Source organism: Balaenoptera physalus (assembly GCF_965194825.1).
Source record: "Balaenoptera physalus genome assembly, chromosome: 8".
NCBI lineage: Eukaryota > Metazoa > Chordata > Mammalia > Artiodactyla > Balaenopteridae > Balaenoptera > Balaenoptera physalus.
In genome coordinates, this window is record NC_138887.1 from 72578622 (window position 1) to 72595711 (window position 17090).

At 41.4% G+C, this 17090-nt stretch overlaps 1 protein-coding gene across 7 annotated transcripts in view; it reads right to left on the reverse strand.

The window, feature by feature from the left end:
• The window catches only part of GSDME (gasdermin E), a 96587-nt gene that overhangs the window by 55533 nt on the left and 23964 nt on the right, over positions 1–17090 (reverse strand). For all 7 annotated transcript variants that reach the window (XM_082471961.1, XM_082471960.1, XM_082471959.1 and 4 more), the window contains one exon: positions 8605–8797. In XM_082471961.1, the coding sequence (XP_082328087.1) occupies positions 8605–8797 (193 nt within the window). The remainder of the gene's footprint in view (positions 1–8604; positions 8798–17090) is intronic.

The window sequence follows — 17090 nt, forward strand, 5'->3', positions numbered from 1 at the left end:
CATCAAGCTCTTTTCTGACCATAACGCTATGAGACTAGATATCAATAACAGGAAAAAAACTGTAAAAAATACAAACACATGGATGCTAAACAATGTTACTGAACAACCAATGTATCACTGAAGAAATCAAAGAGGAAATCAAAAAATACCTAGAGACAAATGACAACAAAAGCACATCAATCCAAAACCGATGGGATGCGGCAAAAGTACTTCTAAGAGGGAAGTTTATAGCAATACAATCTTACCTCAGAAAACAAGAAAAATCACAAATGAACAACCTAAACTTACACCTAAAGCAACTACACAAAGAAGAACAAACAAAACCCAAAGTTAGTAGAAAGAAAGAAATCAGAAAGATCAAAGCATAAATAAATGAAATAGAGACAAAGAAAACAATACAAAAGATCAATGAAACTAAAAGCCGGTTCTTTGAGAAGATAAATAAAATTGATAAACCTTTAGCCAGACTCAGCAAGAAAAAGAAAAAGAGAGGGCTCAAATCAATAAAATTAGAAATGAAAAAGGAGGGATTTCCCTGGTGGCACCACAGTTAAGAATCCACCTGCCAATGCAGGGAACAAGGGTTCGATCCCTGATCCAGGAAGATCCCACATGCCGTGGAGCAACTAAGCCCATGCATCACAACTACTGAGCCTGTGCTCTAGAGCCCATGAGCCACAACTACTGAGCCCGTGCACCACAACTACTGAAGCCCATGCACCCTAGAGCCCGTGGGCCACAACTACTGGGCCCACACACCGCAACAACTGAAGCCTGCATGCTCCAGGGCCCGCATGCCACAACTACTGAGCCCACGTGCTGCAACTACTGAAGCCCGCGTTCCTAGAGCCCATGCTCTGCAACAAGAGAAGCCACCACAATGAGAAACCCACAAACCACAACAAAGAGTAGCCCCCGCGTGCCACAACTAGAGAAACCCAGTGTGCAGCAACGAAGACCCAAAGCAGCCAAAACAAAAAGAAAGAAAAAAAAGAAAATGATAAAGAAGTTACAACAGGCACCACAGAAATACAAAGGATCATAAGAGACTACTACAAGCAACTATACGCCAATAAAATGAACAACCGAGAAGAAATGGAAAATTCTTAGGAAAGCAAAACCTTCCAAGACTGAAATAGGAAGAAATACAAAATATGAACAGACAAATTACAAGTACTGAAACTGAAACTGTGATTTAAAAACTTCCAACAAACAAAAGTCCAGGACCAGATGGCTTCACAGGTGAATTCTATCAAACATTTAGAGAAGAGTTAACACCTATCTTTCTGAAACTCTTCCAAAAAATTGTAGAGGAAGGAACATGCCCAGGCTCATTCTACAAGGCCACAATCACCCTGATACCAAAACAAAAGCTACCACACAAAAAGAAAGTTACAGACCAATATCACTGATGAACACAGACTAAAAAAATACTCAAAATACTAGCAAGCCAAATCCAACAATACATTAAAAGGATCATACACCATGAACAAGTGGGATTTATCCTAGGGATGCAAGGATTCTTCAGTATATGCAAATGAATCAATCTGATACACCATATTAACAAATTAAAGAATAAAAACCATATGATCATCTCAATGGATGCAGAAAAAGCTTTTGACAAAATTCAACACCCATTTATGATAAAAAAAAAAAAAAAAAAACCTCCAGAAAGTGGGTATAGAGGGAACCTAGCTCAACATAATAAAGGCCATATATGACAAACCCACAGCTAACATCATTCTCAATGGTGAACAGCTGAAAGCACTTCTCTAAGATCAGGAACAAGACAAGGATGTCCACTCTTGCCACTTCTATTCAACAAAGTTTTGGAAGTCCTAGCCACAGCAATCAGAGAAGAAAAAGAAATAAAAGGAATCCAAACTGGAAAGGAAGAAGTAAAACTGTCACTGTTTGCAGATGACATGATGCTATACACAGAAAATCCTAAAGATGCTACCAGAAAACTACTAGAGCTCATCAATGAATTCAGTAAAGTTGCAGGATACAAAATTAACGCACAGAGATCTGTTGTATTTCTATCACTAACACTGAAAGATCAGAAAAAGAAATTAAGGAAACAATCTCACTGACCATCACATCAAAAAGAATAAAATACCTAGGAATAAATTTACCTAAGGAGGCAAAAGACCTGTACTCAGAAAACTATAAGACACCGATGAAAGAAATCGAAGATGACACAGACGAAAGGATATACCATGTTTTTGGACTGGAAGAATCAATACTGTCAAAATGACTATACCACCCAAGGCAAACTACAGATTCCATGCAAGCCCCATCAAATTACCAATGGCATTTTTCACAGAACTAGAACAAAAAGTTTTAAAATTTGTATGGAGACACAAAAGACCCTGAATAGCCAAAGCAGTCTTGAGGGAAAAAAGTGGAGCTGGAGGAATCAGACTCCCTGACTGCAGACTATACTACAAAGCTACAGTCATCAACACAATATGGTACTGGCACAAAAACAGAAATATAGATCAATGGAACAGGATAGAGAGTCCAGAGATAAACCCATGCACCTATGGTCAACTAATCTATGACAAAGGAGGCAAGAACATACAATGGAGAAAAAGACAGTCTCTGCAATAAGTGATGCTGAGAAAACTGGACAACTACATGTAAAAGAATGCAATTAGAACACTCCTTAACACCATACACAAAAATAAACTCAAAATGGATTAAAGACCTAAATGTAAGGCTGAATGCTTTAAAACTCTTAGAGGGAAACATAGGCAGAACACTCTTTGACATAAATCACATCAGTATCTTTTTGGATCCGTCTCCTACAGTAATGGAAATAAACACAAAAATAAACAAATGGGACCTAATTAAACTCAAAAGCTTTTGCACAGCCAAGGAATCTATAAACAAAATGAAAAGACAACCCTCAGAATGGGAGAAAATATTTGCAAATGAAGCGACCGACAAGGGATTAACCTCCAAAATATACAAACAGTTCATGCAGTTCAATATTAAAAAAACAAACAACCCAATAAAAAAATGGGGAGAAGACCTAAATAGACCTTTCTCCAAAGAAGACACACAGATGGTGAAGAGGCACATGAAAAGATGCTCAAGGTCACTAATTATTAGAGAAATTCAAATTAAAACTACAAAGAGGTACCACCTCACAACAGTCTGAATGGCCATCATCAAAAAGACTACCAAAAATAAATGCTGGAGGGGGTGTGGAGAAAAGAGAACCCTCCTACACTATTGGTAGGAAGGTAAATTGGTAAAGCCACTGTGGAGAACAGTATGGAGGTTCCTTAAAAACTAAAAATAGAACTACCATATGATCCAGCAATCCATTCCTGGGCATATATCCAGAGAAAGCCATAATTTGAAAAGATATATGCACCCCAATGTTCATTGCAGCACTATTGGCGATAGCCAAGACATGGAAGCAACCTAAATGTCCATCAACAGAGGAATGGATAAAGAAGATGTGGTGTATGTATATATATATATATATATATATATATATATATACACACACACACATACACATAATAGAATATTACTCAGCCATAAAAAAGAACAAAATAATGCCATTTACAGCAACATGGATGCAACTAGAGATTATCATACTAAGTAAAGTAAGTTAGACAGAGAAAGACAAGTATATGATATTGCTTATATACGGAAGCTAAAAATAATGATACAAATGAACTTATTTACAAAACAGAAACAGACTCACAGACTTAGAAAACAAACTTATGGTTACCAAAGAGGAAGGGGGCGGGGATAAACTGGGAGTTCGGGATTGACATATACAAGCCACTATATTTAAAATAGATAACCAACAAGGACCACTGTATAGCAAAGGGAACTCTACTCAATATTCTGTAATAATCTAAATGGGAAAAGAATTTGAAAAAGAACAGATATATGTATATATATATAAGTGAATCATTTTGTTGTACACCTGAAACTAACACAACATTGTAAATCAACTATACTCCAATACAAAATAAAAATTTTTTTAAAGATGGTGCCAGCACTGAATTGAGCACAAAGGTAAACAGAATCATTTCAAACCATCTGCTGGGGACTTCCCTGGTGGCGCAGTGGTTAAGAATCCGCCTGCCAATGCAGGGGACATGGGTTTGAGCTCTGGACTGGGAAGATCCCACATGCCACGGAGCAACTAAGCCCGAGCGCCACAACTACCGAGCCTGAACTCCAGAGCCTGCAAGCCACAACTACTGAGCCAACTGGCCACAACTACTGAAGCCCGTGCACCTAGAGTCTGTGCTCTGCAACAAGAGAAGCCACCGCAATGAGAAGCCCGTGCACCGCAACAAAGAGTAGCCCCCGCTCGCAGCAACTAGAGAAAGCCCACGTGCAGCAACAAACACCCAACGCAGCCAAAAATAAATAAATAAAATAAATAAATTTTTTTTAAAAATCTGCTGGCCACAGGGAAAGATATCAAGTAGAAAAGACCAGTTATAACTTCGCTGCATGGTTTTTTTTTTTTCAAGAAAGAGATAGGCCCCCAAATCCCTCCCCTCAAAATACTCCTAAATAAAGAGTTGATGGCACATTGAAATTTCACTCAAGAAAGCTATTGTGGTAACTTTAGAGGTCAAATGTGGGCCATAACAAATAGGAGCATTTAAAATTTTTTCTTGTGTGTAAAACTTGTACAATTTGTAAACATTTAGATATAGTTAAGACTTTGCAGGTGTAATTTTAAAATATTTTAAATAATTATGAAGGTTCATCATTGCCATACCATTGCTTGCATGATATATTAGTTTCACATAATTTATAAGTTAGAATTCTTAATGAAGAACCAAACTTCTAATTATCATGTATTCATAGAAAAATGTAATCTTTTCTTTACCACAATTTGCCTTACAATGCACCAAAGAATGAAAGTGCCATCTGCCTGTACCATAACACCCCCCCCTTAACCCCTAAACAGTCAGGAAAGCACAAAATGGCACCGTCTCTGGAAATCCGCTGGAACCAAGGCCCTGAACTCCAGGGGCAGGAACTGATGTGTCCACTTGGAGTCCACTCGCTTCTACATTTAGCCCAGAGAAAACCCTCAAAGAGCCTCTAGTCCAACTATTCCACCTATACCTGGCAGGGACAGAAGCGACCTACCATGTCTGCAGAAGTTATTTACCGGGAATAAACTTCCTCAAACACTAGGAGATTAGAAGCAATAATCAGTGGCAGAGATGGGGAGGGTATGGCGGTTATACTTAAAGCACTGACAAATGGCAGCTGACCATGGAAGACAAGGTGGAAAAACTAAAGAGTTTATCTCAGAATCATACTGGATCTAAGGTATAAAACATGAACCTGAGTCATTATGGAAAGGTCTTAGCCCGTTTTCCATCAAGAATGTTTTAAGATAAACATAGAGCTCTCATTCAAAGGGGTCACGGCCAGGCGTCTGGAAAGGTAAGTCCTGTGGTCCTATGGATTGCCTTCACGCTCGACAATGCTACATAACTGTTATATATGAACGCACCTGTTTTTTCAAGGACAGATGAAGTTTGTTTTTGAGATGTGCACACATCTCACTGACAATAAAACAAATACTCTGAATGCCGAGGGCTAAAATCACTTGTATACAGATGACAACTTATCTAAATGACCTGAAATAAAAATGATGGCAGATAAGCCCTCGAGAAAGACAGTACTTAAGCATTACTAATCACCACTCCCAAGGCTACACATGTGTCAACCAGCCAGCCTTATCAATCTGATGATGTTGTGGGAGTCCAAAAACAGGCAGACCATGTAGACTGTAATTTATTATTCCAGCGTGAAGTAACAAGAATGTTAGTTTTACATGATCTCCATCCTATGGTCAAGTCTTCCTCCTCTTCTCTCCCCTGTTGCTCAACTTTACCTCTTAGCAACAAAACAAGGAAGCGGTGACTCTATGATAAGACACCTCTTCCATTTCTAGACTTTAAATTTGTTCTTTACCATGTTCCTGGTGTTGCCCCTACCCCTCTTCCCCTACCCAGGCCATCCTTTCCCAATCACCTGTAGAAAGAACAGAACGTCTAAACTCTCCCCAAGTGATCTCATGCCCTCGTGTGGGCACCTCCAGGTGGGCAGACCAGCTATTCCCATGTGCTTGTTCAGGACAGTGCCTGGAACACTGTACATCCCCTAGGTACCCTCACTGGGGACCCAGATTCATGCCTCTGCCTTTATATCTCCTGCTATAATTTTAACTACTTTTATCTCAGCCAATTCCTTTGCTTCACAGTCACTTCAAGAATCATGTAGAGGAAAGAACAGGAGTTTTGGAGCCAGAAAATCCTGGGATGAATCCCAGCTGCAGCACCCAAATTGAGCTCCGGGACTGAGAACAAGTCACTTCCTTCCCTGAGCCTTAAATCCTCAAACCTAAAAAGAGACAGCTGTGCAGAGTAAATGAGATGATGTCTATAAAGTGCCTGGCACACAGTAGGTACTCAGCAGATGCCTATCTCCTTCCCCTCCCTCTCTCCCTGTGCCCCCCTTATTAACTGCTGGCCCTAGCATCTTTCTCTGAGACTACTTTTTCCCATCTCTACTCACTGACTTCTCCCCATATGCTTCCTATTGGCACTATCTTCTACACCTGAATCACGAAGAGTGTTTGAGAAACCTCTAACGGGAAACGTGATTATAGAGCATTGCCAAACTGTGGTTTTTCAAATAGAAATAACAAGACTGCAGAAGAGGATTACGCTATAGAGGGCTGTCTAAAGACTGAGGCAACAGCCAGCCCTCCTGCCCCTCTTCCCCCTTACTTGCCAGACTTAGCAAATAAAAATATAAGACCCCCAGTTAAATTTCATTTTCAGACAAACAACAAATATCTTTCCAGTGTTGTCGTAGAGAAGGAAAATGCCTCTCTAGCAAAGAAGAGCGGTAGAGAAAAGATAATTAAGGTCATGACTATCAGAGAAAGAGGTGGCAGTCCCTTCCACCTGGTGTCACCAGAGAGAGCTTAAAGTTCTCTGACCGAGAAAGGGAATTCCTGCCGGAGTCCTAACTCAGCAGAGTCCTGGAGTTCTAGAAAGTGCCAGGAGGCAACAGTCAAATAACAACCATGGTCTTTCAACTCCATTAAGCATCAGCTTAGTGGAGAGCTGAATGGGTTTTGAAGACTTCAGTTGCCCAAGCATCCTCAATATCTGTACAAAATCCACCCACCAAATGCTTGATACATGAGTTTTATGGTATTTTTTACTCATTAATTTTTAAACATTATTTTATTCAATGAGCAAACCTATTTTATAGTTCATATAATCCTAAGAACATTGGAAAAGAGGAGATAAGCTACCTATACTTAACACAAGTGAGTTTTCTCTTAATTTATTTGGGTTGACATTTTCCATTTTAAAAGAAAAAGGGTGATAAAATTACACATGAAAATGCACCTATGTTACTGTACAAATGGAAATATCATCTCTTGTCAGGATTACTACAATAACCTCTCAATTGGACTCCCAGCTCCCACCCATCCAGTCTCTCCTCAGCCCAGCGGCAGAAGGATCCTTCTAAAACATAAGTCAGATCCTGTCACTTCCCTTCTCAAAGTCTTCCAGTGGCTTCCCACCTCACTCCGAGGAAGAGTTAGTCTTTCCAGTGGCCTGCAAGGTCCTACGGGACCTGCTACCGTTCCTTTACCCCCTCTGACCCCACCTGCCCTTGCCCTATTTACTCAGCCCCAATCACACCACCTCTGCCTACAGCCTTCTTGCCCAGGACACTCCTATGCTCGCCCCCATCCCCAGCTTCAGGTCTTTGCTCTGATGCCATCTTCTCCAGGATGCTTTCTCTGGCCACCTTTTCAAATCATAGCCCCCATTCCTGGCATGTTCTATCCCCCTTCTCTGCTACATTTTTCTCCATTCCGGAGAGCACCATCAACCTACTATATATTTCACTTAGTTGCATGTTTTGTGTCTCTCCCCGCTAGAATATAGGGCAGAAATGTTGGCATTCTGTTCACTGCAGCATCCCCAGCATGTAGAACAGTATGTGGTACATCGTAGGCACTCAGCAAAATTACTTATGGAATGTTGAATAAACATAAGGTAAAAATAATGAGGTATTATCATTTCACTGGGGTAAAATGTATTTACTGAAATCTAAGCAATGAATAAACGTGGGGTTTTCTTTAAGACTTCAGAGTTAAAAACCAGCTCTTCCCCTGAAGCCCCACACCTGCTTTCTCCTTTTCCTAATCAGAAAATCATAAAGAGCCAGGGCAGAAGGGGGATTTTTCTACTTCTGATATTAATATTCAGAAATGTAGGACAGAGCGTTCTCACTGTTGGTATTTTATAAATCGTATGATTTCTTTAAAGTACACATTTGTCTGAAGTAACATCCTGTTAAAATGCTTCCCAAGTCTCCCCTCTCAGGCTAAGAACAGTCAACGTCCAGACTAAAGGATGCACTGCTCATCAAGTCTCAGCACATGGGCATTCGGTAATGTTTGCCGATTGGCCAAGATCCCAACGTCACCCTTCTAGCCAACGTCCCACAGAACGAGCTTTCCACGAGAGACATGTCAAAGTCCAAAATGCCAAGCAGAATTCCCATTACCTCTCCCGGGCAACTCCAATGAGCCGCTGCAAGTCCAGCTCCTGCTTCCTCAGGCTTCCAAACGAGGACTGACTCTCCACGAGGCCTTTGCCACCAACATTCAGCTTGACCTTCCCCAGTGCCGTCTCCAGGGTCCCACTCACATGGTTTTCAAACTTGCCCTCGTACTTCACAAAGTCCGACTCCACGACCACTACAGTGAATGAGACATGCAGAGGAATCTAATGACAAAACGGCCACCTCTGTGCCTCTGGTCACCTAGCTTTTCAATCCTGCGGAAACCCGTGGGAAACACGAGGTCTGCACTCAGGATGGAAAGCCGGCGGCCGTGCTGTATGTATGGGCAAAAGAACCTGGGTGCTAAGAGCGTGGCCTGCACTGGTGGCCAGGGACTCTCCTGGGCACATTTTTGTTTTTTCATCTTTCAATTCCAGTATACACACATATAGACAAGTGCACAAAAAGTATCTATAGAGCTTCCTGAATAATTTTAAAGCAAACATCTGTTTAACTACTATCCAGGTAAAGAAATAGGACATGTTAAATGTGTGCTTTTCCAGGTTGAAGGAACTAGATGAGGATGACACCAAAGCACAGAGAAAATAGCAGCCCAGCACTCTGCCCACCCACCCAGGGAGTGGCCTGCCTGATTCAGTATCTGGCAGGTCAGGCACCTGAACCTGTCCTTGGGCATCCTCCCTTCTCACTGGTGGCCTTGGAGAACACTCCCCTGGCCTTCATTACCATCTCCATTGAAACAGTTCTCCCCATATTTACCTGTTTATATCTGACCTCTACCCAGTCTTTCAATTCCTTATCAAGCAATTTCTTATCTCTGTGTTCCTGATAAAGTCAGTGGGCATGCCCTTCCTCCCTGCTTCAAACACCATCTGGGAACATACAAGCTCCAGACTCTCCATTCTTCCTTCCTGGCTTCCCAGACACTAAGAAAGATGCCACCACCCAGCTGGTGTCCCAGCTTCAATCAACTCCCCTGGAAACTGCCACGTTCCTCATCTGGTCATACCAGGCGATTGCTATCAGATTACCTTCAGGATCTGCCCTTTTTTGTCTGAACACTAAAGATAAATATCTGATGATCTCAGACTTGAACTGCTAGCCTCCTCATGTCTCCAGATTTCTACTGTTCTCATTTTTAAATGAACCAAATACTACCATAAAAATGGTGTCAGTCACCATCATTCAGGAAGGTTACATTGAGAGTCTCTTAGGAACTTCATACTTGGCCCTTTCCATTTTCCTGACCCAAGGCTCTCCTGGGCTCCTGGCGGTACTTCATAAGGGATTCAAATCCAACTGGAGTCTGAAACGTTTCTTTCCATCCAGCCACTGCCCCCAACACCTGTATTTCTTTCATCCCAGGCAAGAAAACCTATACCTCAACCAGGGTTAATGAGAATTAATCACCATTCATTATCTGTGAAATTTACAAAGTAGAGAATCATCTCCATGAAAAACAAGAAGCTTATGAAAATGCTCCCGAGTCAAAGCCTTCTCCTAGTCACATCTTGAGAACACAAACACTCTGGGAAATGCTTTCGGAAGCAGCACATAGCAGCTGTTAAGAGCTCAAGATTTTATCACTAGTCTAATATTCCTAGCTGGGAGACCTTGGGTAACATCTATCACCCTGAACCTCAGGTTTGTCATATGTAATTTGGAGATAATTAATAATACCTACCTGATGGGTTCTACTGGAAGTTGATGTATGCAAAGCATGTAATACAGAGCCTGGCACATAGCAAGTGCTCAATCGATCCACTGGGTTTAGGCCAAAGCAACATCATTTCCTGATAAACAGGACAGTCCTAGATTGTATAAAGTACTACACAGACAGAAATTCTACCCTTACATCCCAGTTCCAGTCCCAATCAGGCTTATTACCACTCCTGAAAACTCTGACCACAAAACTGGATCCCACAGCAGGTAAGGACAATCAAGACTGTCTGTGTACTGCAAAATGCCATGCTAGACACACCTCCGAAACAGACATCATTTGTGCACATGTCTGCATCGAGTTATCCGCTGCTGCAGGTGGAAGGGAAAAGTGAGGAAGCCAACAGGCCATCGGTAGGACAACCAAGTCACCACCCTCCAACCTCCGCACCCCTGGGCAACATAACACTCCAGTGTTGTTGCCAGGGGCAAGAATAACAAAGGTGAGGCATCATGAATCTGCTCAGAAGACAAAGTAGAGGGCACCTCTCATCACAGCCCTAACAGCAACAGGACACAGAACCAGGCGTGAGCTCTGGCCTCAGATGATGAGCATATGTGGGACTTCCTAATCTGCAGGGGCTGCAACTGGCCTGACCCATCTAACAACAGCTCTCAGGACACCACGAAAGAAGCACCTCAACAGCACCGAGCGGTGAAATTCCAATTACTCAGGGGTCCACGGACTGTTCTGTAAATTTTTTTTTCTCTTGCCTTTCCTTATATTTAGTTATTACACTACTCAGTAAGAGTTCTACCAGACATCCAGGGGGAAAACATGACATAAAATTAGTATCAATTCACTTGCCCATTGCTTGACAGCTCTGATAATGAGCCTGGCTGAAGAAAATATTGGCTAGAATGCTGAGCTGGAAGAAAGTTCGGAGATTATTTGTCAACTCAAATTATCTCCTCTATCACTTTTCCCCTTTAAGGGAGATGCAATCACAAAATTAGAGAACTTTAGGGCTGAAAGAAAACTCAAACATCATCTAGTCCAATAATTAAGAGCTGATGGTGCTTTCATATATCACCATGTTCCAAAAAGTAGTGTAGGAATAAGTACCAAGTCTTGGAAAAGTTCCCAACCTCTGGTCCAGTAATTCTATCTTTAAGAATCTATGCCACCCCAATGTTCATAGCAGCATTTTTTACAATTGCCAAGATATGGAAGCAACCTAGGTGTCCATCAACAGAAGAATGGATAAGGAAGATGTGGTATACACACACACACACACACACACACACACACACACACAATGGAATACTACACAGCCATAGAAAAGAATGAAATTTTGCCATTTGCAACAACATGGATGGACTTAGAGGGTATTATGCCAAGTGAAATAAATCAGAGAAAGATAAACACTGTATGTTATCACTAACATGTACAATCTAAAAAATAAAACAAACTAGTGAATATAATAAAAAAGAAACAGACTCACAGATATAGAGAACAAACTAGTGGTTACCAAAGGGGAGAGGGAAGTGGGGGAGGGGTAAGATGGGGGTAGAAGATTAAGAAGTACAAACTGCTATGTATAAAATAAATAAGCTACAAGAATATATTACACAGCACAGAGAATATAGCCAATATTATCTAATAACTATAAATGGAGTATAATCTATAAAAATTTTGCATCACTATATCGTACACCTGAAACTAATATAATATTGTAAATCAACTATATCTCAATAAGAAAAAAGGGAGACCTTCAAGATGTCAGAGGAGTAAGACATGGAGATGACCTTCCTCCCCACAAATACATCAAAAATACATCTACATGTAGAACAACTCCTACAGAACACCTACTGAACGCTGGCATAAGACCTCAGACTTCCCAAAAGGCAAGAAAATCCCCACATACCTGGGTAGGGCAAAAGAAAAAAAAGAAAAACAGAGACAAAAGAATAGGGACACGACCCGCACCTCTGGGAGGGAGCTGTGAAAGAGGAAAAGTTTCCACACACTAGGGAGCCCCTTCACTGGCAGGGACGAGGGGTGGGCAGGGGGAACTTTCAGAGCCACAGAGCAGAGCACAGCAATAGGGGTGCAGAGGGCAAAGCAGAGAGATTCCCGCACAGAGGATTGGTGCCGACCAGCACTCACCAGCCCGAGAGGCTTGTCTGCTCACCCGCTGGGGCAGGCGGGGGCTGGGAGCTGAGGCTCGGGCTTTGGAGGTCAGACCCCAGGGAGAGGACTGGGGTTGGCTGCGTGAACACAGCCTGAAGGAAGTTAGTGCGCCACAGCTAGCTGGGAGGGAATCCAGGAAAAAGTCTGGACCTGCCAGTGAGGTGAGACCTTTGTTTTGGGATGCGTGAGAGGGGATCCCTTCCCAGTGTGCCCACAGAAGGCAGAGCACAGCCTGAAAGAGCTCCAGAGACAGGCGTGAGCCACGACTATCAGCTCGTACCCCAGAGACGGGCATAAACTGCTAACGCTGCTGCCGCTGCCACCAAGAATTCTGTGTGCAAGCGCAGGTCACTATCCACACCCCCCAGGAGCCTGTGCAGCCCGCCACTGCCAGGGTCCCATGATCCAAGGACAACTTCCCCGGAAGAACACACGGGCGCCTCAGGCTGTTGCAACGTCGTCGTCATGCCGGCCTCTGCTGCCTCAGGCTCACCTCGCATTCCAATTATGACTACCGAACCCTTCCCTCCCCCGGCCTGAGTGAGCAAGAGAGCCCTAATCAGCTGCTGCTTTAATCCCCTTCTGTAAGGGTGAGTAACAGACTCCTGAGGGTGACCTACACACAGAGGCGGGGCCAAAACCAACGCTGAACCCCAGGAGCTGTGAGAACAGAGAAAGGGAAATTTCTCCATGCAGACTCAGGAGCAGCACATTAAATCCCCACAATCAACTTGATAAACCCTGCATCTGAAGAATACCTGAATAGAAAAGAATGTTCCCAAAACTGAGGCAGTGCACTTTGGGAGCAACCCTACACTTGGGGTTTCCTCTCTGCATCTGATTTGTTTCTGGTTTTATGTTTATCTTAGTTTACTACTTAGCGCTTATTATCATTGGTGGATTTATTTATTGGTTTGGTTGCTCTCTTCCTTTTTTCTTAATATATATATTTTTTTTCTCCTTATTCTCTTTTTGTGAGTGTGTATGTATATGCTTCTTTGTGTGATTTTGTCTGTACAGGTTTGCTTTTACCATTTTTCCTAGGATTCTGTCCGTTTTTTTGTTTTTGTTTGTTTTTCTTTCTTCCTTTTCTTCTGAGCTGTGTGGCTAACAGGGTCGTGGTGCTCCAGCTGGATGTTGGGCCTGAGCCTCCAAGGTGGGAGGGCCGAGTCCAGGACACTGGACCACCAGAAACCTCCTGGCCGCACGTAATGTCAATCGGCAAGAGCTCTCCCAGAGATCTCCATCTCAACACTAAGACGCAGCTCACCCAACAGCCAGCAAGCTCCAGTGCTGGATGCCCCACGCCAAACAACTAGCAAGACAGGAACACAACCCCACCCGTTAGCAGAGAGGCTGCCTGAAGTCACACTAAATTCACAGACACTCCAAAACACACCACTGGATGCAGCCCTGCCCACCAGAAAGACAAGATCCAGCCCCACCCACCAGAACACAGGCACCATTCCCCTGCACCAGGAAGCCTACACAAGCCACTGAACCAACCTCACCCTGTGGGGGCAGACAGCAAAAACAACGGGAACTACAAACCTGCAGCCTACGAAAAGGAGACCCCAAGCACAGTAAGTTAAACAAAATGAGAAAACAGAGAAATATGCAGCAGATAAAGGAGCAAGGTAAAAACCCACCAGACAAAACAAATGAAGAGGAACTACGCAGTCTACCTAAAAAAGAATTCAGAGTAATGTTAGTAAATATGATCCAAAATCTTGGAAATAGAATGTAGAGGATAAAAGAAACGTTTAACAAGGTCCGAGAAGAACTAAAGAGCAAACAAACAGTGATGAACAACACAATAAATGAAATTAAAAATACTCCAGAAGGAATCAATAGCAGAATAACTGAGGCAGAAGAATGGATAAGTGACCTGGAACATAAAATAGTGGAAATAACTGCCTCAGAGCAGAATAAAGAAAAAAGAATGAAAAGAATGAAAAGAACGGAGGACAGCCTCAGAGACCTCTGGGACAACATGAAACACACCAACATTTGAATTACAGGGGTCCCAAAAGAAGAAGAGAAAAAGAAAGGGACTGAGAAAATATTTGAAGAGATTATACTTGAAAACTTCCCTAACATGGGAAAGGAAATAGTCAAGTTCAGGAAGTGCAGAGAGCCCCATACAGGATAAATCAAAGGAGAAACAGGCCAAGACATGTATTAATCAAACTATCAAAAATTAAATTCAAAGAAAAAATATTTAAAGCAGCATGGGAAAAGCAACAAATAACATACAAGGGAATCCCCATAAGGTTAACATCTGATCTTTCAGCAGAAACTCGGCAAGCCAGAAGGGAGTGGCAGGACATATTTCAACTGATGAAAGGGAAAAACCTACAACCAAGATTACCCAGCAATGATCTCATTCACATTCAGTGGAGAAATTAAAACCTTTATAGACAAGCAAAAGCTAAGAGAATTCAGCACCACCAAACCAGCTTTACAACAAATACTAAAGGAACTTCTCTAGGCAGGAAACACAAGAGAAGAAAAAGATATACAATAACAAACCCAAAACAATTAAGAAAATGGTAATAGGAACATGCATATCGATAATTACCTTAAACGTGAATGGATTAAATGCTCCAACCAAAAGACACAGGCTTGCTGAATGGATACAAAAACAACATCCATATATATGCTGTCTACAAGAGACCCACTTCAGACCTAGGGACACATACAGACTGAAAGTGAGGGGATGGAAAAACATATTCCATGCAAATGGAAATCAAAAGAAAGCTGGAGTAGCAATACTCATATCAGATAAGATAGACTTTAACATAAAGAATGTTACAAGAGACAAGGAAGGACACTACATAATGATCAAAGGATCAATCCAAGAAGAAGACATAGCAATTATAAATAGATATGCACTCAACATAGGAGCACCTCAATACACAAGGCAACTGCTAACAGCTATAAAAGAGGAAATCGACAGTAACACAATAATAGTGGGGGACTTAAACACCTCACTTACACCAATGGACAGATCATCCAAGCAGAAAATTAATAAGGAAAGACAAGCTTTAAATGACAAAATAGACCAGATAGATTTAATTGATATTTATAGAACATTCAAACCAAAAACAGATTATACTTTCTTCTCAAGTGTGCACGGAACATTCTCCAGGATAGATCATACCTTGGATCACACATCAAGCCTCAGTAAATGTAAGAAAATTGAAATCATATCAAGCATCTTTTCTGACCACAATGCTATGAGATTAGAAATCAATTACAGGGAAAAAAACGTAAAAAACACAAACACATGGAGGCTAAACAATACGTTACTAAATAACCAAGAGATCACTGAAGAAATCAAAGAGGAAATCAAAAAATACCTAGAGGCAAATGACAATGAAAACACAACGATCCAAAACCTATGGGATGCAGCAAAAGCAGTTCTAAGAGGGAAGTTTATAGCTATACAAGCCTACCTCAAGAAACAAGAAAAATCTCAAATAAACAATCTAACCTTACACCTAAAGGAACTAGAGAAAGAATAACAAACAAAACCCACAGTTAGCAGAAGGAAAGAAATCATAAAGATCAGAGCAGAAATAAATGAAATACAAACAAACAAAACAATAGCAAAGATCAATAAAACTAAAAGCTGGTTCTTTGAGAAGATAAACAAAATTGATAAACCATTAGCCAGACCCATCAAGAAAAAGAGGGAGAGGACTCAAATCCATAAAATTAGAAATGAAAAAGGAGAAGTTACAACAGACACCACAGAAATACAAAGCATCCTAAGAGACTACTACAAGCACCTGTATGCCAATAAAATGGACAACCTGGAAGAAATGGACAAATTCTTAGAAAGATATAACCTTCCAAGACTGAACCAGGAAGAAATAGAAAATATGAACAGACCAATCACAAGTAATAAAATGGAAACTGTGATTAAAAATCTTCCAACAAACAAAAGTCCAGGACCAGATGGCTTCACAGGTGAATTCTATCAAACATTTAGAGAAGAGCTAACACCCATCCTTCTCAAACTCTTCCAAAAAATTGCAGAGAAAGGAACACTCCCAAACTCATTCTATGAGGCCAACAACACCCTGATACCAAAACCAGACAAAGATACTACAAAAAAAGAAAAGTACAGACCAATATCACTGATGAATATAGATGCAAAAATCCTCAACAAAATACTAGCAAACAGAATCCAGCAACACATTAAAAGGATCATACACCATGATCAAGTGGGATTTATCCCAGGGATGCAAGGATTCTTCAATATATGCAAATCAATCAATGTGATACACCATATTAACAAATTGAAGAATAAAAACCATATGATCATCTCAATAGATGCAGAAAAACGTTATGACAAAATTCAACACCCATTTATGATCAAAACTCTCCAGAAAGTGGGCATAGAGGGAACCTACCTCAACATAATAAAGGCCATATATGACAAACCCACAGCAAACATCATTCTCAATGGTGAAAAACTGAAAGCATTTCCTCTAAGATCAGAAACAGGACAAGGATGTCCACTCTCACCACTATTATTCCACATAGATTTGGAAGACCTAGCCACAGCACTCAGAGAAGAAAAAGAAATAAAAGGAATACAAATTGG